The sequence below is a fragment of the Macaca mulatta genome, chromosome 9 (genome assembly GCF_049350105.2).
Source record: "Macaca mulatta isolate MMU2019108-1 chromosome 9, T2T-MMU8v2.0, whole genome shotgun sequence".
NCBI lineage: Eukaryota > Metazoa > Chordata > Mammalia > Primates > Cercopithecidae > Macaca > Macaca mulatta.
Genome location: NC_133414.1, coordinates 28317246 through 28340118, shown reverse-complemented (window position 1 = coordinate 28340118; position 22873 = coordinate 28317246). Strand labels below are relative to the sequence as shown.

General features: G+C 36.4%; 1 protein-coding gene across 22 annotated transcripts in view; it reads left to right on the top strand.

Moving 5' to 3' along the window:
- ANKRD26 (ankyrin repeat domain containing 26) overlaps positions 1-22521 on the top strand; it is a 94556-nt gene extending 72035 nt beyond the window's left edge. For 20 of the 22 annotated variants that reach the window (XM_077946047.1, XM_077946046.1, XM_077946044.1 and 17 more), the window contains 7 exons: positions 3743-3855; positions 5527-5656; positions 9784-10074; positions 12856-13073; positions 14470-14698; positions 21057-21102; positions 22281-22521. In XM_077946047.1, the coding sequence (XP_077802173.1) occupies positions 3743-3855; positions 5527-5656; positions 9784-10074; positions 12856-13073; positions 14470-14698; positions 21057-21102; positions 22281-22414 (1161 nt within the window). In that variant the 3' untranslated portion in view covers positions 22415-22521. The remainder of the gene's footprint in view (positions 1-3742; positions 3856-5526; positions 5657-9783; positions 10075-12855; positions 13074-14469; positions 14699-21056; positions 21103-22280) is intronic. The other 2 variants (XM_077946048.1, XM_028826091.2) reach the window with 1 other exon arrangement.
- The last annotated feature ends 352 nt before the right edge of the window (positions 22522-22873 follow it).

Genomic DNA, 22873 nt, shown 5'->3' with positions numbered 1-22873 from the left:
TCTAATACACAGTCTATCTTATAATAAAGTATTGAATATCTCATATACCACATATTGCTAGCCAGGGAAAAGACCAAAATTCAAAATTTGAAGTTTGTTGAAATTGTGATGGTTTCACACCATTGTAAAGTCAAAATATATTAATAAGTTGACCCCTGGTAAGTCAATCCAAATTGTAGTGGTTTCACACGCTCTTATAGTCGAAAAACCATAAGTTGGACTGTTGTAAGTTGGGGACTATCTGTATGTAAGAATATTTTAGATAATATGATAATCTTCATTGATGAAAGTATTTATTGTATTCATGGTAATACTGCTTGCTACTAGTAGTACAAGTCTTAACGTTATAGAAGTTGACTGAATTCATAACATGAATGAATTTGGTAGTAAGATTTTTAATATAAAAGATTGTGATAGCCTAAAAACAGTGTTTTTTATGTACATTTTGTTTGTTCATTCATCCATTGATGGACATTTGGATTATTTCTGTCTTTTGCTTATTGTGAATAATGCTGCTATGGACATTGGTGTACAATTGTGAGTCCCTGCTAATGCTTATAATGTCTTTTGAAATTTTAAGAAATTTGAGTAATGATTTGATCTACAATTTGAATTTCTTTTATAATCTAAATTTGTATTCCTCATCAAGAATGGATACTAGGTCATTATACAAGCATTTTTCCCCCAAAGTAATGTGTTTTTCTCTTTGGATTTTAAAAAAGAGAAACCTGTGAAAAAGTAGAAATGGCTGCTCCAACAGGACATCACAGAATAACACAGTGCTCCTAGCACTGCAGATTCAGAAACTTTTTTTCCCATTTATCTGTGTTCATCAATCTTTCAAAACCTTAACAGTCCCTGCCGGGCGCAGTGGCTCATGCTTGTAATTCCAGCACTTTGGGAGGCTGAGACAGGGTGAATCACCTGAGGTTAGGAGTTTGAGACCAGCCTGGCCAACATGGCAAAACCCTATCTCTACTGTAAATGCAAATATTTGCCATATTCCTTACTCATGCCAGGCATGGTGGCAGGTGCCTGTAATCCCAGCTACTCGGGAGGCTGAGGCAGGAGAATTGCTTGAACCCAGGAGGTGGAGGTTACAGTGAGCCGAGATTGCACCATTGCGCTCCAGCCTGGGTGACAGAGCGAGACTCCGTCTCAAAAAAAAAAAAAAAAAAACCTAAAAAAACCAAAACAGTCTAGTCTCAGAAAAGTTGGCTGTGTAATCCACAATACCAATTTATTGATGTACCAATTTAATGATGTATTTATTGATGTTCTGCTTGATGTTTAACAAGCAGAACAGGATTCTCTGGTCATTCATGCTTTCCTGTGTAGAAATGAAGATCAGAAGGTTGCATTGTGAATACTGAAGTGGAGCAATGAGGTTGATGCTTCTACTAATGAGTTTCTTGAAGTCACAATAGGAAGATTTATGCGACTCTCGTATACAGATATATCTATCAGAAGAAACATCGACAAGTTTTTTTTCTAGATTTCATGTGTTAGTCCTACTTTATTGGCATCCTTTTCACACAAGTGACATGGCAATATATTGATATGAAGTCTCCTGTGAATGAGAGTATGGGGGGACATCCCCTTATATGGGTGTCGTCCATGAATATATCAATGTCTCAGAAATGGAAAATTTAGTAAAAGTACTCAAAACCTGCTAAGCGTATTCAAAAATAATGCAGGATTTTCTGTAGATTCCCATAGAAATGAGTAAGGAATATGGCATATTATTAGTACACTTTGAAGTGTACACTGTGAATCAGAAATTTAATAGAGACAGCTTTCATCCAACTCATCAATAGCCCCTAACTTTTCCAGAAGGTTCTCATCTCATGTCTTTATGGAAAAGGGAATTATTCAAAAGAAAGCAGAGGCAAACAATCAATAATCTGTCCCTTGTGGAAAAGTTTTGCATTATAAAAGAAAAACAAAGACAAAGTATGCTGGTCGACATCCTAAGGGTGAGTGTGCCCACCCAAGATGAGAAAATAACACTATACTCAAAATAACACCAGTAAGAATCAACATAAAATGTACAAAATTAGCTATCTACAAAAGGAATCTGCACCAAGTAATGGTTTATGGGTGTGTGGTTGAGAATATTAATTGTTTATGGAAGTGAACTAGAAGGAAGAGACCTCAGGAAAGAGGTGTGGGATGGAAATCTAGATGAGGGAATCTGGGATGAAGCCTTGAGATTTAAGGAGCTCTTAGAGAATTTAGAAGAGAAATGGAAGAGGACAGAACTCAGCATGAGGGGTGGCTGCATTTAGAAATGAAGTGGGGTCAGAGTAGTCTGGGAGAGAGTATGGTCACTGTTAGTAGTTGCTACTGAGAAGCAAAGCAGATTAAAGATTAAAAAATAGGGCCTTGATGATTTTCAGAATTTTAAAATGAGAATTATAAGATTGAAAATTAGATTTTAGTATAAAAGAAGACAAGTGATGAAAAAGTAGATCTCTAGATGAGACCATGTATTAAAAAATATTAGAGTCTGGCGAGCACTGTGGCTGACACCTGTAATCCCAGTGCTTTAGGAGACTGAGGCAGGAGGATTGCTTCAGACTAGGAATTGAGACCAGCCTGGGCAGCATAGCAAGACTCTGTCTCTAAAAAATATAAAATAAATTAGCCAGTGTGGTGGTGCACGCCTGTTCTCCTAGCTGCTGAGGAGGCTGAGGTGGGAGGATTGCTTGAGCCCTGGAGTTCGAGGCTGCAGTGAACTATGATTGCACCATTGCACTACAGCTTGGTTGACAGAGTGAGACCCTATTACAAACAAACAAAAAGGAAAGTCCAGTGGAAAAATGGGATGATTAAAAATGCCACAAGAATTAGGCAAAAGTTATGTTTTTGTTTATTGTGGAGAAGACAAACTTTATTTAAAGAGAAATGGTTAATAGAAAAGGAAAAATTGAAACTCATGGAAGAATGTTTATAAAGAATGAGAGATAACTCATCTTGAAGTCAGGTGAATATAAAAAATGTAATGGTAACCAGATGAAGGTTTTCTAAAAATTTTCTTTTTTTTTTTTTTTTTTGAGACGGAGTCTCGCTCTGTCGCCCAGGCTGGAGTGCAGTGGCCGGATCTCAGCTCACTGCAAGCTCCGCCTCCCGGGTTCACGCCATTCTCCGGCCTCAGCCTCCCGAGTAGCTGGGACTACAGGCGCCCGCCACCTCGCCCGGCTAGTTTTTTGTATTTCTTAATAGAGACGGGGTTTCACCGTGTTAGCCAGGATGGTTTCGATCTCCTGACCTCGTGATCCGCCTGTCTCGGCCTCCCAAAGTGCTGGGATTACAGGCTTGAGCCACCGCGCCCGGCCTAAAAATTTTCTTAGTAAGATTTGATTTAACAAAAACTGGAATATCTTGAACTATTGATGACAATGTTTCTAGAGCAACTTTAGAAACGAGAACATACATCTAAAATAACTTTTAAAAAAATTTCATTAACACTTAGTATTTTATGTGTAAAAACTTCTATTTTTAACAAATAAATTTTGGTAATTTAAGTTCCAGAAAAGAAATATGAGCTGTTTTAAGAAAAGTCGTTTTTGAAATCTGTTCTTATTGGTATCAGGTTTATAAACTGACAAAACAGTTTATAAACTGTGTTTTATAAACCTCCCTAAACATATGTTACTCATGAACTCATGAGAAATAATAGTTTTAAGAACAAAAGTGTTTCTAGAGTTTTAAAAATAATTGAAAATATTTTGTTTCAAAGTCTGAAGATGAAAAGGAACAATTAAAGAAACTTATGGAATTAAAACAGTCTCTGGAATGTAATTTGGATCAGGAAATGAAGAAAAATGTTGAATTAGAAAGAGAGATAACTGGGTAAGATTTTAGTATTTCAGATCATTTTAACCATTTAATTGATTTAACTATAATTTTACTTTATTCAAAACTAGATACAAATTCATTTAATATCTACTTTTTCTTAATGAAATTATTCTCTTTTAAAATTGTTTTAGAAAGTTGCAGCACAATCTGAAACTTTTTGAATGCCTAAATATTACACTTATTCTTCAGTGATTTTGAAAACAGTAACAATGCCTTTGGCATATAATGTTAACTTCTCTCTTCATCTTTTACTTCGAACTTTTATTTCTGAAGATATTTTCATTCTCTTTGGTAATCTTTCTCTCTTTGATAGTGTCCAAAGATATTCAGATCTTTTAATATCTGAAAACCTATCTGTATCACATCAAAAATTATCTTGATTTAGCTTATGCTTTCTTTCTGCCTCTTTTGTGTGTGTGTGTAGTTATAAAATATATCATGGAAATTTACTCATGGAAATTTCACATGGATAGCTCCCATGTTTACCTGAGGTATACATGTTATTAAACTTCTGTTTGTTTTAAAACACATATGCCTCATACATATACAAATCTATGTATGATTTAAGAGTAAAATGAACAATCGTGTTTTTACTATCCAGATTTAAAAATGGAATGTTACCCGTTGTCTTGGAAGCCCCAACAAGGCTGCTTTTCTATTTATTTGCTGAGTACTTACGTTTGTTCGATTCTAATTACTATTTTTCTCTCATTGTCTTTCTCTGACATGGTTTTGCATCCCTTTTACTTTGTTAGCATTGTGCTAGTAAAGATTTCTAGATCTCTTCTGACATGCTCTCTCTGCTCATTTCCTTTCTTCTAAAACTCTGTTTCCTTTTCCGCTTAACTCAGACATCCAAGATGTTTTCTTTCCTGTCTCTTGTCTACTTTGAATGATCTTGATGTTTTTTATTTGTACTTTCTTTTTTTTGTACTTTTATTCTTATAAACTGTGGTCAGTGGATATCAAATGTATTTTTATGTCTTTTCCAACCATTTATGTATAAGTATGTATATGCTTTGCTTTTCTTTTTTCGGGAGTCTCTCTGTTGCCCAGGCTGGAGTGCAGTGGTGCAGTCGCAGCTCACTGCAACCTCCACCTCCTGGGTTCAAGCAATTCTCCTGGCTCAGCTTCTTGAGTAGCTGGGATTGTAGACATGCAACACCAAGCACAGCTAATTGTTGTATTTTCAGGAGAGACGAGGTTTCACCATCTTGGCCAGGATGGTCTTGAACTCCTGAGCTCAAGTGATCCGCCTGGCGCGGCATCCCAAAGTGCTGGGATTTTAGGCATGAACCACTGAGTTCAGCCTAACTATGTTTTTCCTCTTCACCTTGGACGCTGATCTCTGGGTTATAGCTAATATTTGATGACAGGTTAATGTTTTATATTAACATTAAAATGGATAGGAATAATTTACAAAAACTCGATGTGATTACAGTATTAACTCTTAATCTGCCATATATGTCATATAATTTTTCTTCACATTATTTACCTAAGTTATAATTTCATTAGAGTGTTTTCAAACTATGTCAGATTGAAATAAACGAGAGAATCATGATTTATACATTTCTGTCTCTTATATGATAAAACATATCTGTTTAAATAATTATTAAATGTTTGCCTTTTTAAAACTTGAGTTACTCATTTTGTACCTTCCTGCAGATTTAAGAACCTCTTAAAAATGACAAGAAAGAAGTTAAATGAATATGAAAATGGAGAACTTAGTTTTCATGGAGATTTAAAATCTAGTCAATTTGAAATGGATATTCAGATTAATAAGCTAAAACATAAGGTAATTTTTAATAAGTTTTGGGACCAAAAAAATCACTTAATTTTGGGAAATATAGACTTCTCAATACTTTGAACAGTGAAATAAAGATTTTTTTTTTTTAACTTTAGGGACTTGATACTAATAAAGAAAACTTTTTTTTTTTTTTTTAAGTTCAGGGGTACATGGGCAGGTTTGTTATATAGTTAAACTTTTGTTTCGGGAGTTTGTTGTATAGATTATTTTGTCACCCAGGTATTAAGCCTAGTGCCCATTAGTTATTTTTCCTGATTCATCTCCCTTCTCTCATCCTCCATCCTCTAGGAGGCCCCAGTGTCTGTTGTTCCCCTCCATGTATCCATGTGTTCTAATCATTTAGCTCCCACTTAGTAGTGAGAACTTGCAATATTTGGTTTTCTCTTCCTGTGTTAGTTTACTAAGGATAATGGCTTCTAGCTCTGGACATAGGAACAGGCAAAGATTTCGTGGCCAAGACACCAAAAGCAATTGCAACAGAAGTAAAAATTGACAGAATCTAATTAAACTAAAGAGCTTCTACAGAGCAAAGGTAGTATCAGCAGAGTAAACAGACAACCTACAGAATGGGAGAAAATTTTTGCAAACTATGCATCTGACAGAGGTCTTATATCCGGCATCTGTAAGGAACGTATACAAATTTACAAGGAAAAAACAACCCCATTAAAAAGTGGGCAAAGGACATGAATAGACACTTCTCAAAAGAAGACATACATGCAGCCAAACAAACATGATAAAAAGCTCAACGTCATTGATCATTAGAGAAATGCAAATCAAAACCTCAACAAGATACCATCTCATACTTGCCAGGAAGGCTATTATTTAAAAAAGTCAAAAAAATAAACTATTCATCTGACAAGGGACTAATATCCAGAATATACAAGGAACTCAACTCGACAGCAAAAAGAATAAATAATCTAATTCAAAAGTAGGCAAAAAATCTGAAACAGACATTTCTCATAAGAAGACACATGAATGGCCAAAAGGTTAACATCACTAATCATCAGGGAAGTGCACATCAAAACCACCAAGTGATACGATCTTATTCCAGTTAGAATCGCTACTATCAAAAGACAAAAAATAACGAATGCTAGCAGGGCTGCAGAGAACAGGGAACTCTTAGACATTGTTGGTGGGAATGTAAAGTAGTACAGCCATTATAAAAAATGTGGAGTTTTTTCAAAAAACTAAAAATAAAGCTGCCATATGATGTAGTCATTCTACTATCAGGTATTTATCCAGGAAAAAGGAAATCAGCATATCAGAGGGATATCTGCATTCCCATGTTGATTGCAGTACTAATCACAGTAGCTAAGATGTGGAATCAACCTAAATGTCCATAGACAATGGAAAAGAAAAATACGGTGTATACAGATACGTAAAGATGAAAACAACAGACACTGAGGTTTCCAAGAATGCAGAATCTGTACCAAGAAGTGTGTTCAGAATCTGGGCGACAGGATCAATAGAGGTCCAAACCTCGGCATCTTGCAGCGTAGTAACAAGCCTGCATGTGTACCCTTTCAATCTAAAAATGGAAATTTTTTTTTTTTTAAATAAAAAGATTTGGAGGCTGGGCACAGTGGCTCATACCTGTAATTCCAGCACTTTGGAAGTAAGGTGGGCCACTCACCTGAAGTCACAAGTTCGAGACAAGCTTTGACAAAATGGCAAAACCACGTCTCTACCAAAAATACAAAAAAATTAGCTGGGCGTAGTGGCATATGCCTGTAGTCCCAGCTACTTGGGAGACTGAAGCAGGAGAATTGCTTGAACCCAAGAGGCGGAGGTTACAGTGAGCCAAGATTGCGCCATTGCACACCAGCCTGGGCGACAAGAGTGAAAATCTGCCTCAAAAAACAAAAAAAACAAAACAAAAAAAAGATGTAGTGTATATACACAATGGAATACTATTCAGCCATAAAAGAAAAGAATGAAATCATGTCAGTAACATCATGTTAAGTGAAATAGGTCAGGCAAGGAAGATAAATATCTGAGTTTCTCACTCATACGCAAGTGCTAAAAAGAAAACTGAGCTCATGGAAGTAGAGAGTAGAACTGTGAGTATTAGAGGCTGGGAAAAGCAGGAGGGAGGAGAGGTGGGCAAAGGGGTGGGGAAGGGAGGAGGTGTTGGGTGATGGCTACCAAATTAGAGCTAGCTAGGAGGAATGCGTTCTGGTGTTCTATAGCACCACAGGGCAAATACAGTTAAATATATTCATTGTGTTTTTTCAAAAAGCTAAAAAGGATTTTGAATGTTCACAAGACAAAGAAATGATAAATGTTTGAAGTGATAGATATACTAGTCCGCTTATACATTGTATACATCTATTATCTCTGTAGCCATAAATACATATAATGTTATGTGTCAACTAAAAAGGAAAAAATATTCATCCCATGATAAACCAGAACATGGGCCAACCTCAGTGACTCATTTCTAATGAATAGAATGTGGTAAAGGTGACAACATGTGACTTAGGCATTAGGTTAGAAGAGGCTTCCTATCTCAGATTCCTTGCCCTTGGAACCAAGCCCGATCTTGGGAGGAAGCTCGAGACCCAAAGGCAGCCTTGGAGTTCCAGTCCCCCAGGCTTTGAGCTGTGTCCAGGGAACCTGAGGGGAACAGAGACAAGCTGTCCTAGCCAAGATTTTCCCAAACCACAGGTTCCTGAACAGAATAAACGTGTTAAGCCATAAATTTTGGGTACTTTGTTAGGAAGCAATAAGCAGAAAAAAAATGTATGTTACAAAAATAGACAATAAGAAACATAATAACTTACACAGGAGAAATTAGTCTCATTTAAAGTAGAATCTAATAAATGTTGAGATTAATTTATTTATGGCAAATAGTGTTAAGCAGATAACCAGGAGAAAGACATAAGAGCTATCGAGGAGAAAGTTTTTTCTCCAGATGGAACTCAGAATTAAAGATCTGGAATCAGAACTCTCCAAAATAAAAATTTCTCAAGAAGATTTTAGTAAAACTGAACTGGAAAAATATAAGCAACTCTATCTAGAAGAATTAAAACTTCTAGATAGAGGGGGACTGGAATCTTCTGGTTTGTGCACTAATGTGTCTGGTTGCTGATGGTGGCCGTTGGCTGGAACTTTGGTTGGGGCAGGCACCCCGAGCACCCACGCTGGAATAGTTTGTAAATAGCTTCTTCCATTCTATAGCTTGTCTCTTCACTCTTAATTATTTCCTTTGCTGTGCAGAAGCTTTTCAGTTTAATATTGTCTCATTTGTCTATTTTTGGTTTTTTGGCTATGCTTTTGAAAAATAGCCATAAAATCTTTGCCTAGACCAGTGTCCTGAAGCAATTATCCCTATCTCTTCTTCTAGTAGTTTTATGGTTTCAAGGTCTTACTTTTTTACGTCTGAAATCCATTTTGAGTTGATTTTAGTATATGGTGTTCGATAAGGGCCTAGTTTCATTCTTCTGCATGTGGATATACGGTTTTCCCAGCACCATTTGTTGAAGAGGATGTCCTTTCCCCAATGTATGTTCTTAGCACCTTTGTTTAAAATCAGTTGGCTGTAAATATATGAATTTATTTCTAGGTTCCTTATTCTGTGGCCTTAACACCAATGATTATTACCCCTTGGAATGCAAGCCAAATTAGCATAAAACATTTGCAGCTCAGGAAAAGGCTTATGGCATTAGAATCTATATTACAGGATTCATTAATTACACTCTTATTCTGGGAGCCATTTTTTTATGAGGCCTAAATAACTCAATAGGAGTTCCCTGAAACTTCTTTAGAAATTATAGGGCATGTTTATGGGGGAAGCAGTAAGAGACTTTCTGCTACCCCTTAGAGCCATGTAAGGAGGAAAGACACGAAACAATCGTAGAAAAATACAAGTTGAAGATCAAGTGCAAATGTTGTGTGGCCAAGATGCTGGAAATAAGGAATATATTTTTGTGACTCCTGGTGGGTTTGACTTTGTTTATTTTCTGAGTAATTTAAGGGTTCACATTTGAAGAATCTTTTGTGTTTCAGGTGACATTTTATTGCAGTTGAATTTATTTCAGAATTTGTTCTTGGTTTTATGTTAGGCTGTTCTCAGGCTGCTTCCTTCATTATCACACTATATTATTGTCTTCTTTCAGATTGATGATCTTACAGCAGACCTGGAGACTGCAGGTTCAAAATGTCTACATCTGGATACAAAGAATCAAGTTCTTCAACAGGAGTTGTTATCTATGAAAACAATACAAAAGAAATGTGAAAAACTGCAGAAGAATAAAAAGAAGTTGGAACAAGAAGTGGTCAACCTGAGAAGTCATATAGAAAGGAATATGGTAGAACTTGGTCAAGTCAAACAGTATAAACAGGAGATTGAAGAAAGAGCAAGACAGGAAATAGTAGAAAAATTAAAAGAAGTCAATCTATTTTTACAGGTTAGTTTATGTGTAGTGTGCCTTCATTCATTTCACTGCAAATTGTATTTTGGATAAATACATTATATGTGTTTCCTCTACATCCCTTATAGCAATTTGTTCTATAGATTTCTAGAAAGATGATGGCATCTGTTTCTCCCTTTAGATATTTGAGTTTCCATCATTATTATAACTTAATTGATGATTTAGAATAATGATTTTCATTAGAGAATTATTAAGACCAGTTGGCATAAAACAAAATCATCAGGAAAACAAAATATTGTGATTTAGAAATTATACCGTATTCTTGAATTGTTCTTAAATTACATTGTTCACTTTTTTAAATTTTTAATTAATTTTATTATTCTTTAAATTATCAGAGTTCATGAGTACTAATGAAACAATGATTCAAATGTTTATACCTCAGCCTCCTGGATAGCTGGGACTACAGGTGCATATCACGATGCCTAGCTAAATTTTTAATTCTTATAAAAACAGAGTCTCGCTTTGTTACCCAGACTGGTCTCGAACTCTTGGCTTCAGGTGATCCTCCTGCTTAGGTCTCCCAAAGTGCTGAGATTACAGGCATGAGCCACCAAACCTGGCTGATAAATATTTTAAACTTAAGCTTGTTTTTTCACATATTTAAAATTACTCTCTGAATCACTAACTCAAAAGTAAAGGAAAAAAAAGACACAATGATTACCCAGGTTATATATAAATTAAATTTTATTGAGGTATAATGTACAAATAAACACAACCATTTTAACAGTTTGACCCAAGTATATACTTGAATAACCACCCTCTCAACAGAGAACATTTCCAGAAAGTTCTCTCTTGCCCTTTTGTAGTTAATTCCCCCTACTTCATCCCAGGAAACCACTGGGACTTTAAGACAACTTGTGTTGTTTTTGCCTTTAAAAAAAAAAAAAAGAAACAAAGCTGGGCACGGTGGCTCATGCCTGTAATCCCAGCACTTTGGGAAGCCGAGGTGGGCGGATCACGAGGTCAGGAGTTCGAGACCAGCCTGGCCAACATAGTGGAAACCCATATCTACTAAAATTTTTTTAAAAAGTAATTAGCCAGGCGTGGTGGTGCATGCCTGTATTCCCAGTTACTTGGGAGACTGAGGCAGGAGAATTGCTTGAATCTGGGCGGCAGAGGTTGCAGTGAGGCGAGATGGTGAGAGCTAGACTCCATCTCAAATACAAAACAAAACAAACAAATTAGGCTGGGCATGGTAGCTCACACCTGTAATCCTGGCACTTTGAGGGCTGAGGCGGGAGAACCGCTTGAGCCCAGGAGTTCAAGACCAACCTGGGCAACAAAGTGAGACCCTGTCTCTACAGAAAATTTAAAAAAATAATTAACCAGGCGTGGTGGTGCATGGCTGTAGTCCCAAGTACTTGGGAGGCTGAGGTGAGAGGATCATTTAAGCCCAGGAGTTTTCAAGGCTGCAGTGAGCTATGGTTGTACCACTGAACTGAACCATAGGCAACAGACTGAGACCCTGTCTCTAAAATAAACAAAGCCAAAGAAATGTCTTTCCTCTCTTACCCACATGGGTATATGAGTGCGTGAGTGTGTGTGTGTCTGAGTGAGTGATAAAAATCTACTTCCTTAATAACATGAGTTTGTGTGTCTATGAGTCATTAAAACTCAATAATTTAACAAATTTGTTTTAGTTGGGATAAAGAGCGATTGAGAACTGTGCAGGACCCCTGTGCTTATGAGAGAGGATGGAGGGTGCAAACTGGTAGAAAGCATTTGAAGATTAACAGAGAGCAAATCTGGGCCACTGGAAAATATGTAGCCGTTGTGAGAATAGAAAGTCTTCGCTACTCATTCTCAGCTTTTTCCCTTCCCTCAGGCTCCTGAGAGATAGGAGTCTTGGAACACAATCTACAAGGCCAAGGTGGTGGTATCCATGATAACACAGGTTTCTTCACATGGTATTTACGATAGTCTTACAAAGCTCTACGTGTTAGCTCTTAGCATGGAATGAGAATAGGGAGAAATCTTAGTGATAAGCCAGTATAGTTTCTCATTTTACAGATGAAGAGACCTAGGGAAAGGTTAAACAGCAGGCCCCAAGCCATAGAGCTAGTCAGGCTCAGGATCACACTCCACGTTCCTTTACTTGTAGTCCAGGTGATTCCATAACCTTATGCTCCAGCAGGTAGAATTACTGTAAGAGATCCAAGACCTTGGGCTTTTTTCTCAACATGTATTGATGTGCACAGCATTTATTCCTAAGAAGCTCTAAGTTCCTATATCTTCCATACAGATGATTGCTTTAATTTACTTTGCCAAGTATATTCATAATATGGAATATCACATCAAAATTTTTAAGCATATTCAAGTCTCCCATGAATATATTTTAACACAAAAATAATTTTTATACGATTTTCATTCGAAAATACCTACACATTTGTAGTCATTTTCTTTCTTAGGTTTTCCTTATGTTACCAGTTATTTTTTATTTTCCATATAACATCGTTAGACATCTGGGTTGCCAGTCAGCCTTTATTGTTTTGATTACTTCATCAAAGATGAAAATGCTTCTCTAGTAGAAACTCACTTTCATTTCTTTGGAAGGTGTATTTGGATTCCCGTTTCAGTTAGAGCCCTGGAGTGTCCTCTTATCTCTTTGACCAATGCCTGTTGACACAGAAATCTTTCTCTTTTGGAGTTTGAGTTAAAAACAAAACAGCCCTTAGACACCGAGTAGGTGGCCATGGTCTTACTCAGGTTACATATTTTTAATATATTTTAAAAACACATGCTTTTAATTTGTTTTAGGCACAAGCAGCATCTCAAGAAAACTTAGAGCAGTTAAGAGAGAATAATTTTGCTTCAATGAAAAGTCAGATGGAACTCAGAATTAAAGATCTGGAATCTGAACTCTCCAAAATAAAAACTTCTCAAGAAGACTTTAATAAAACCGAACTGGAAAAATATAAGCAACTCTATCTAGACGAATTAAAAGTTAGAAAGTCCTTGTCAAATAAACTAAACAAGTAAGTCAAAATATAGAATAGGAAATAAATTAAGCTCATTCATTTGCCTTGAAAGCATAATTCTTAGTGAGATAGGTTCATGAGATTAATGGGAAGTGAAAGCTAACTAGGTAATATAATTTTGGAAAATGTTAGTAAATTAACTTACCTTTAAAATGTGAGTCCAGGACAGTTTATGTCTTTCCTCGTTTTTTTTTTTTTTTTTTTTTTTTTTTTATGGCTTTTCCGTTAATATTCTTATGTAGTTAACTAGATCTATGTCTTTCAGCTATGTGCTTTTGAAACTCTGTTAATTTAGACATTGACATTGTCATCAAATTGTTTATCAGCATTGCTATAAATGTAATTATTAATGAGTTGGGCTGTTTTTTGGAAAATTACAACTTAAACCAGAAGGGTCAAGTATCACTACTACTCTGCACATTCTGGCACTCCATAAATGAACTTTCCTTGATTGTGGTATCTGGTGTTATCACTAGAGGGCGCTGTGAGACAAACTATCCTGTGTAGTTTTTCTACTACTTAAAGGTATGCTAGTGAAATATGATTAACGTAGGGATGAAGGGAAGTATAATTCATAAAGTGGTTAAAAATAACACCTTGGTCGGCCTGAGGGAGTGTGTGTGGAAAACAGGTCAGGCCCCACCTCTGATGCCTTGGGAACAATGTTAGGAGCTAACTGCCTTTGAGGCTCTTTAGTTCTTTTTGATCACCAACTCAGCTATCTTCTTTTCCCCTAGAATTTTTTGCTCTGAATTATTCCTTGGTGCCAGATGCCTAATATTTTTCCAGATAATGGGTGAAATAAATGTAAAAGGGTGGTGAAAGCAAATGCTTGCACATGTCTTGAGGATTTTTTTTTTTTAATCTCTAAACTGGTTTACTAAATACAAGTATTTTTAGCTGGGCTTTTTCCTTTGTTCTTAGTTCTGTTAATAGTATGTATCAAAATGATGTTTTTGATATGTTTGTACATAGTGAAATGGTTATTATAGTCAAGCAAATTAACATATTTATCATCTCACATATTTACTCTTTAAAGACAAGTATTTCTAATGACATCCTCAGGAATCTTACCTGTGGAGCGTTCCAGAAGGCAGCAGGTGTTAACCTGTGAAGCCACACATCATTGGTAGCCATTCTCTTCCCTTCCCTACTTTGCTTGAATTACTTGTTTGTTGGAAACTACCCTAGAAACATATGCACTTCTTTAGAACAGTCTAAAAATTATAATTGCATACAGTAGGCATGCTCTGACATGTTTTTCAGTATTAAAATACTGGTCAGTGGGAAATTTCATTTACTGTTATGGTAACTTTTTTAAAAATGCAAGTCTCCTAGGAATCATTTAGGGGAAAGTAAAATATTAAGCATGTGTCTTCTGCAATCTTCACAGAACTAATGAGAGGCTAGCAGAGGTCAGCACCAAACTTCTTGTGGAAAAACAGCAGAGCAGATCTTTGTTCACCACTCTCACTACCAGGCCAGTCATGGAGCCACCTTGTGTTGGAAATCTTAATAACAGTTTAGATCACAACAGAAAACTTATTCCAAGAGAAAACTTAGTGATCTCTTCCTCAAATCCACGGACTTCAAATAATAGCGTGGAGAACTACTTGAGCAAGGTTAGTTATGTTGTCTTTTTTCCTTCAGGTTTCAAATTTCTCATATAAGAATTCTTTTTTTGTTTGTGTTTTTGAGACAGGGTTTTACTCTGTTGTCCAGGCTGGAGTGCAGTGGTGCCATCTTGGCTCACTGCAACCTCTGCCTCCAGGTTCAAGCGCCTCTTGTGTCTCGGCCTCCCAGGTAGCTGGGACTACAGGTGTGTGCCACCACACCCAGCTAATTTGTATATTTTTAGTAGAGACTGGGTTTCACATATTGCCGGGCTGGTCTCAAACTTGTGGTCTCAAATGATCTGCCTGCCCCAACCTTCCGAAGTGCTGGGATTACAGGTGTGAGCCACTGTGCCTAGCCTCAAATTTCTGGTATAATTCTTATTTTTAATTTGGTGAAATACTGAGTTGTTTAATTGACTTATGCTTGATAAGTAAGGGTCATAATTATCTGTGCTAATAAAGTGAGGAAATTTTAGTTTTGTTTTTTTTTAAGTCCCTAGAGCTCTCACTTTCAAGAGATACCATTTGTTAACTTTATTCAATAAATGTAACTAAATTGTCACATTTTAAATTTCTTTAAAAGCTGAATTTATTAGAAATGGAATATGACTGCCTATTACCTGATAGTAAAAGGTATACGTTGAGATACTTTGGCTTTCTTTCTAATGGATTTGAGTTTGGCTGTGGTTGATGGCACTTTGATGGTTTTCTGGCACCATCTCAAGTGTTCCACCCTTAATCATAAGTGAACGATTGGCATCCAGACACTTAACCACATATGGACATTATTATTTAAAGAACTCCAAGATAAATACTTTTTGTGAATTAAACCTCTAACACTGATTAATTTGTATTTTTAAGTTTTGTCATTTTGTTACATAGGATTACATCCTTAGTTGCTATTGTTACAGCATTTTTCTCCCAATTTTTGTAAAATGTGTCTATTACTGGGCAATTGCACAGCAGTTTTTAAATAGTTAAGCAAATATGTGAATTTAAAAAATGCACTTGTGCCATTATTTGAATGATTTATGACTAAGACGGCAATGATATCAAGAGTGTTTAGTAAGTATGATCAAACAGAATTATTTTCTTCCCACCCAGAATTTCATGTAAAGCCTCACAGGGTCCCCATCTTTACAGTTGCAAGATCCTAGCTAGCCAATATTATGTTCATCATTTTGTTAGCTTAATTTTGTCTTGCTTTTCTAGGACAATAGAAAACCCATTGAAAAGGAACCTTCCAATCCAACCTTATGATTTCACTCATAGTATGACTCCATTTCTGGGGATCTCAAAATGAATTCAACAATTACAAGTTATAACAATTGTAGACTTGGTAGGGGAAAAAAAAAATAATTCAACTATGCTTGATCCAGTTTAAGATACTTGTCTAACTTTTGACCAGGGGGACAAATTACAAAAGCTGGTTGCAGTGGTGAACACCTGTAGTCCCAGCTACTTGGGAGGCTGGGGCAGGAGGATTGCTTGAGCCCGAGAGTTTGAGGTCGTAGTGTGTTTTTATTGCACCTGTGTGCAATAGTGTGTGTGTGTGTTTTTTTTGTTTTTTGTTTTTTGTTTTTTGAGATGGAGTCTTGCAGGCTGGAGTGCAGTGGCCAGATCTCAGCTCACTGCAAGCTCCACCTCCCGGGTTCACGCCATTCTCCTGCCTCAGCCTCCCACCACCTCAGACGCCCACCACCTCGCCCGGCTAGTTTTTTGTATTTTTTAGCAGAGACGGGGTTTCACCATGTTAGCCAGGATGGTCTCGATCTCCTGACCTCGTGATCCGCCCGTCTCGGCCTCCCAAAGTGCTGGGATTAATAGTGTGTTTTTATAGCCGCCACACTCCAGCCTGGGCAACATAGCAAGACCCTGTCTCTTAAAAAAATTACAAGATGCATAAAACATTTGTTTGAACAAAAATAAATAAATAACTAGTTCTTGTTGTGTATCATTAAAATATTCATTTTAATCAGTGCACATTAGCTTAAGATTTAATGGTATTTTCATGATCTTAATGCAGAGAAAAATAGTGTAGACTCATGTTAAATGAGACCTCAATGTGGTTTCTTTACCAGGTCTCATGTCCTAACGAATCATAGAAGAGCAAGCCTGAGGTTTTTTAGACAGCACTGCAGCCAAGTGGCTAACAAGAAACAAATTAAATTATTGTTTTAATATATAAATTACAAGATCCTAGCCAGCTAATATTTTTTTCATCATTTTGTTAGCTTAGTTTTGTCTTGTTTTTTTTTGACAATGAGATGATCATGGTCTAAGTGCTTCAGGGTCATGAAATTGTCCTACTGGGTACAAAAAGAAAATGAATGTCAAATACTTCTGTAGGCCAGATGCTCATGCCTATAATCCCAACACTTTGGGAAGCCAAAGCAGGAAGATCGCTTGAGCTCAGGAGTTCAAGACCAGCCTGGGAAGCATAGTGAGACATAGTGAGACTTCATTTCTGCAAAAAATTTAAAAAATTAGCTGGGCATGGTGATGCACGCTTGTAGTCCCAGCTTCTCGGGAGGCTGAGGCAGGAGAATCACTTGAGCCCAGGAGGTCAAGGCTGCAGTGAGCTATGATCGTGCTTCTGTACTTTATCCTGGATGACAGTGAGACCCTGTCTCAAAAAAACCAAAACAATAACAAAAAACCTTCTGTAACTTATTAAGCATGATGCAAATATAAAATTTTTTCATTAGTTCCTACCAGAAAACTCAGGTAACAGCATTTTATAAGATGATGAAAGAGTGTATAAATACACAACGTAAGGGAAGATTTTTGAGGAAATATTTTTTCTTGATTTTTTTGGGGGGACAAGGGGGTGTTTATTTGTACTATTTCTGGATAAGCTGAAAAATATTCCATTGGTATACATGGTTTCTTTGTGGGGCACTGGTTTGCCAAACCACGTTAGACTTAAAAGAGATTAAAAAGAAGTATTCTATCAAGTCAAGTGTGACTTTCATACCTTAAAAAAATTTTTTTTAAAGAATAGAACTTTTAAAAAATGGCATGAAACTATATTCCATAAAACAGATAGAAGTAGAGCTCTCCGGCTAAAGGAGGGTTAGGAGCTCTGAAGTTGTGACTTCCTTATCCCTTAATCCTACAATATCCTCTGTAGATCCTTAGATTTCTGCGGGACAATTTGAAAACTACCAGTTATGAAAGAATCCAATTAGCCAAAATTTGTTGGTACATTATTCTTCTGTAATTTTATCCTATTCTTAAAAAAGTATACATGAAGTTGCAGATGTGCTCCCTTTATTAATGTTGGACTTCAAGCTACCTCCACCATCTGAAGCATAATCCTCACCTGGAAATAAACAGAAAGTCCATAGAGAAAGGAGGAGCATTTTTTTTTTTTTTTTTTTTTTTTGAGATGGAGTCTCGCTCTGTCGCCCAGGCTGGAGTGCAGTGGCCGGATCTCAGCTCACTGCAAGCTCCGCCTCCCGGGTTTATGCCATTCTCCTGCCTCAGCTTCCTGAGTAGCTGGAACTACAGGCGCCCGCCACCTCGCCCGGCTAGTTTTTTGTATTTTTTTGGTAGAGACGGGGATTCACCGTGTTAGCCAGGCTGGACTCGATCTCCTGACCTCGTGATCCGCCCGTCTCAGCCTCCCAAAGTGCTGGGATTACAGGCGTGAGCCACCGCGCCTGGCCAGGAGGAGCATTTTTATAAAACATAGTTTATTTATTTTACTCTATAATAGCTTTTGATTTTGTATTATGCATTAAATTATTAGCATAAGAGATTAGTAATTTATTAAGCTTTTTAATTTCCTCTAGCAGTGTTCAGTTTCTCCTAAACTATTGCTCTATCCATTTCAAAAACCATTGATGGCACCTTGTCTACCTCAATAGGACAGTTATTAATGTCACCAATACATTTTTATCTCCTTTTTTCTTCCGTAGTCTGTATCAGGCACTGTGTTAAGTTATTTAACTGGAGACAATAATTCTAAATTTGTATTAAGGGAAATATGAGGAAAATGTGTGATTTAATGATAAAGTAGGAACGAAAGGAACTTTTTCAAAGTCATTTAATATTTGCCAGTTTTCACTTTGAATATAGGTAAAACCTTCCCAGTTTCCCATCAGCCAGGACAAAACCAGACTTGTCAACACACATGACCCTTTTCCTAAGCTTTCGAGTGTCCCTCCCAGAGCTGCTCCCTCCTGGGTTCTGGGTCTGCCACTTTTCCCTTTGAGCCTTTATGTCTGACCTGGTGTCCTTTTCTCAAAAGTAGTTGCCCTCAGTTGTCATTTATGTGGTAAAATACTCACCACACTCGGCGTGGTGGCCCATGCCTGTAATCCCAGCACTTTGGAAGGCCCAGGTGGGTGGATCACGAGGTCAGGAGTTCAAGACCAGCCTGTCCAATATGGTGAAACCTCGTCTCTACAAAAAAATACAAAAATTAGCTGGGCGTGGTAGTGCATGCCTGTAGTCCCAGCTACTCAGGAAGCTGAGGCAGGAGAATTGCTTGAACCTGGGAGGCGGAGGTTTCAGTGAGCTGAGATTGCGGCAGTGCACTCCAGCCTGGGCAACAGAGTGAGGGGGGAAAAATAACCTCTACTTAAATTTGTTACACAAGAAGTATTCTCTGTCTAGACAGTTAAGATTTCTTCAGTATTAGAGTAAGCAATTTGCTAAGAGTATTTCATTTTTATCTAAGCAAAATATACATATTGTGAAAGTATTTGTAAATAGGGTATAAAGAAAGAAAATTTATTACACGTAGGAAATAAATATTTAGGAGAAGCGAGAAACTACATTACATTAGTAGTTCCTTAATATAAGTCATGTAAAAATGTATATTTATGTCATGTTTATTAATGAATAGCAATATAAGATTTGTTCAATAAAGGCTTCTCCTTTTATTTGGTATTGAGTTATTACTTTTACAGGACCTGTCTGCTAATGCTGTTGTCACATTATTCAGTTTATAAGGCCTGTCTAATGTTACTGTCAGAAATATATGGAAAACAGTCTTACAAAAAATTGGGAAACCTGTTAGTCAAAAAATTTTATCTTCATGCCTAACATTTTTAAAAGCATTGGATATCATATTATCATTATCACCACAAAGTGCCTGTTATGCTCACTATATAGTGTGCTGTTTCAGACCGCGTTCTGGGTATTTAGAGAGAGAATACCTTTTATAAAAAAGATTTAAATAAGAGCACTCTAAATGGGCCACTTGCAATATAGTTTGAAATATTCCCACACATTTCATAGTTAAGTATATAAATAAAATTAGATGTTTAAAAAATTGGTACTAATTTTTGAAATCAAAATTACAATTAAAGAGCTATACATATTGTTTTTGTTTATAATTCTACCAAGTTGTGAATCAAAGAAACTAAACTGGAAAACTAGCTTTAACTTATATTTATCACTTTTTGAGCAAATTTTCTGAAATCTTTGTGTTTACACGAATAAAGAAATGTTACTTATAATATATAGGTAGGATAATACTTATTTTCACTTACTTTTTTGCCAGTAGAATTTTCACATGACATTATGATAGTATCACTTTCTTCATGTATATATTGATGATTTTGTACCAAAAAATAGCATAGAACATACTTTAAAATTTTAATTTTCTAAAAGTAGACAATAGAAAGTGTTTTATTTGTTTTTGTTTTTGTTTTTTTTTTTTTTGAGATGGAGTCTCCCTCTGTTGCCCAGGCTGGAGTGCAGTGGTGCAATCTCGGCTCACTGCAACCTCCACCTCCTGGGTTCAAGCAATTCTCCTGCCTCAGCCTCCCGAGTAGCTGGGACTACAGGTGCACGGCACCATACCTGGCTAATTTGTTTTGTATTTTAGTAGAGATGGAATTTCACTATGTTGCCCAGGCTGGTCTCGAACTTCTGAGCTCAGACAATCTGCCTGCCTTGGCCTCCCAAAGTGCTAGGATTATAGATTTGAGCCACTGTGCCCCACCAGAAAGTTTATTTTAAGGAAAAATCCATTAAAATGAAAAAACTGATTAAGCTTTATAAAGGTCAGAGTTTTGCTAAGAATTTCAAAGTAATGCATTCATTGCAAACTATGACTTCAGTTGTTTAACCTTGTACTAAAAAGAGAAAATATCACCTTTCTGACATTATGTATATGCAATAGACCAATATTAATTGTACTTTTTATCAGATTAAACAACATTACACATTTTTAAAATCTAAACTTAAAACAAGTAGGAATTTTATTTATGTGATTGTTTTTATATTTAAGCAATCAAGTGTAGTCTTTAAGAGTATTACAGGCCACGTTTTGTAAGTGATACATCATTCCCATGATAATGTCTCTTGTGTAACTTAAACAGTATAAATAACATTTGACTTATTTCAGATGCAGCAGGAGTTAGAAAAAAATATAACTAGAGAACTCGAAGAAGGTATGTTGCCAAACTTCATGAATTAAATTTAGATTGATTAATTGATTTCTGAAATAAACTGTAAATGGTGAGTGGGATCCCTTTCCATTGTTTGGCTAATAGATACTACATTAAATGTTCTTTCTTACACACATCTAATGAAAGATGTGAAAACATAAATATTCATAGTGGAGAGTATACTTCCTTTGTCTCATTAATTCATCATGTTCCATAGCTTTAAAAAAATCTCAAGAAGTCTTTGCAGCTCTTTTTTTTTCGGCTCTACACTTTCTTCACTTCTGCCATTCCCATAGAACTGTAGCCAGCATGCAGAAATTATTCTTAGAAAACAAAGGCATCATCAACTTCTCAGGGGTATGGTGGTGGTTTAAGGCCCAAAGACCCCAGACTTACCTAGTAATACCTAGTCTGGAATTACAGTTCATAAGCAGTCGCTTGACAGGTGACATTTTAAATCTCCAGTCATTTACTTTGTCATTGGTTTCCCTTTGCCCTCAGGAGAAGCTCCAAGTTCCTTAGCGTGGAATAAAAACACCCACATCAATGTGGTCCTTGTCATGTCATTCAGCCTTATTTCTCACCCCTTACTGTTCTCCGGGCCCCTTTGCTCTGGCATCCAGCCACCCTAGACCCCGTGGAATTCCACAGGGAGCTTCCTCAGCTCCAGCTCTTGGCATTTGCGTCTTCCTTCTGTCTGGCATGTTTTCCTTGTCCTTCAGGTATCAGTCTGCACATTGCCTCCATCAAAAAGCCTACGTTATTGACTCAGACCTGGGATAGGTGTCCGTTCTGTGTGTTCCAGTAGTGTCCTGTCTTATACCTCTCATGGTATCTGTGACTCTGTATGGAAATTGTATGTTTGTCTCTTTTTTCAGATTATAGCATATGTTTGTTAGAGATGGATCATATCATCTTCATCTTGTAATTCCAGTGCTTACTTTGCTCATGGTTGTTGAATAAATGAATGAAGAGAAGCTCTGATATTTAACCACAAGGATAAATTAATTCAATGTGCAACCACAGTCAAATTATATTTAATAGTAATCTTGTATAATAGTTGTGCATAGATATATTTCTTTATTAAAACTGACAAAATTCTCAACTCTTTTACTGACTTTCACTTAGTTAACTTTGAAATCTTTTAGGTAAAGAATATAATTCTTTCTTTTTCATTTTAGCTGCTGCTGAATTGGAATCTGGATCAATAGCTTCTCCTCTAGGATCTACTGATGAGTCAAATCTAAATCAAGATCTGGTTTGGAAAGCATCAAGAGAATATGTACAGGTTTTAAAGAAAAATTATATGATCTGAAAGATAAAATTTTATTACTGGGCTGTTTATGTGACATTTTAATTGTTTCTCATTAAATATTAATATATGACATGTAAAAATCTTTATTAAAGGAAAATATTTTTGTATCATATGTGTCAGATCAAAATTTGTATAGTATTTTAAACAATGTTACTTGGCTTCTTTAACTTTTAAGTGGATTTTGCCAGTGAAAACCAGGAATATTGAGTTTTACATACTCAAAGTGCCCAAATGTCAGCTGTTTAAACAGCCAAACCACGAAGTTGTCATTAATACTTTAGTGCAGTTAATTGATGACTTATTTGTATTTTGTAATTTTTATCACTATATGTAGTGGTAGAGTTGGACTTAGATGTCATTTTGTTGTGGAGGAACTATGGTCATTGTTCATGTTTGGATGTATTAACAATCGTTACAGTGCCATCAAATATACACAATTTTAAGCACTGATTTATATAG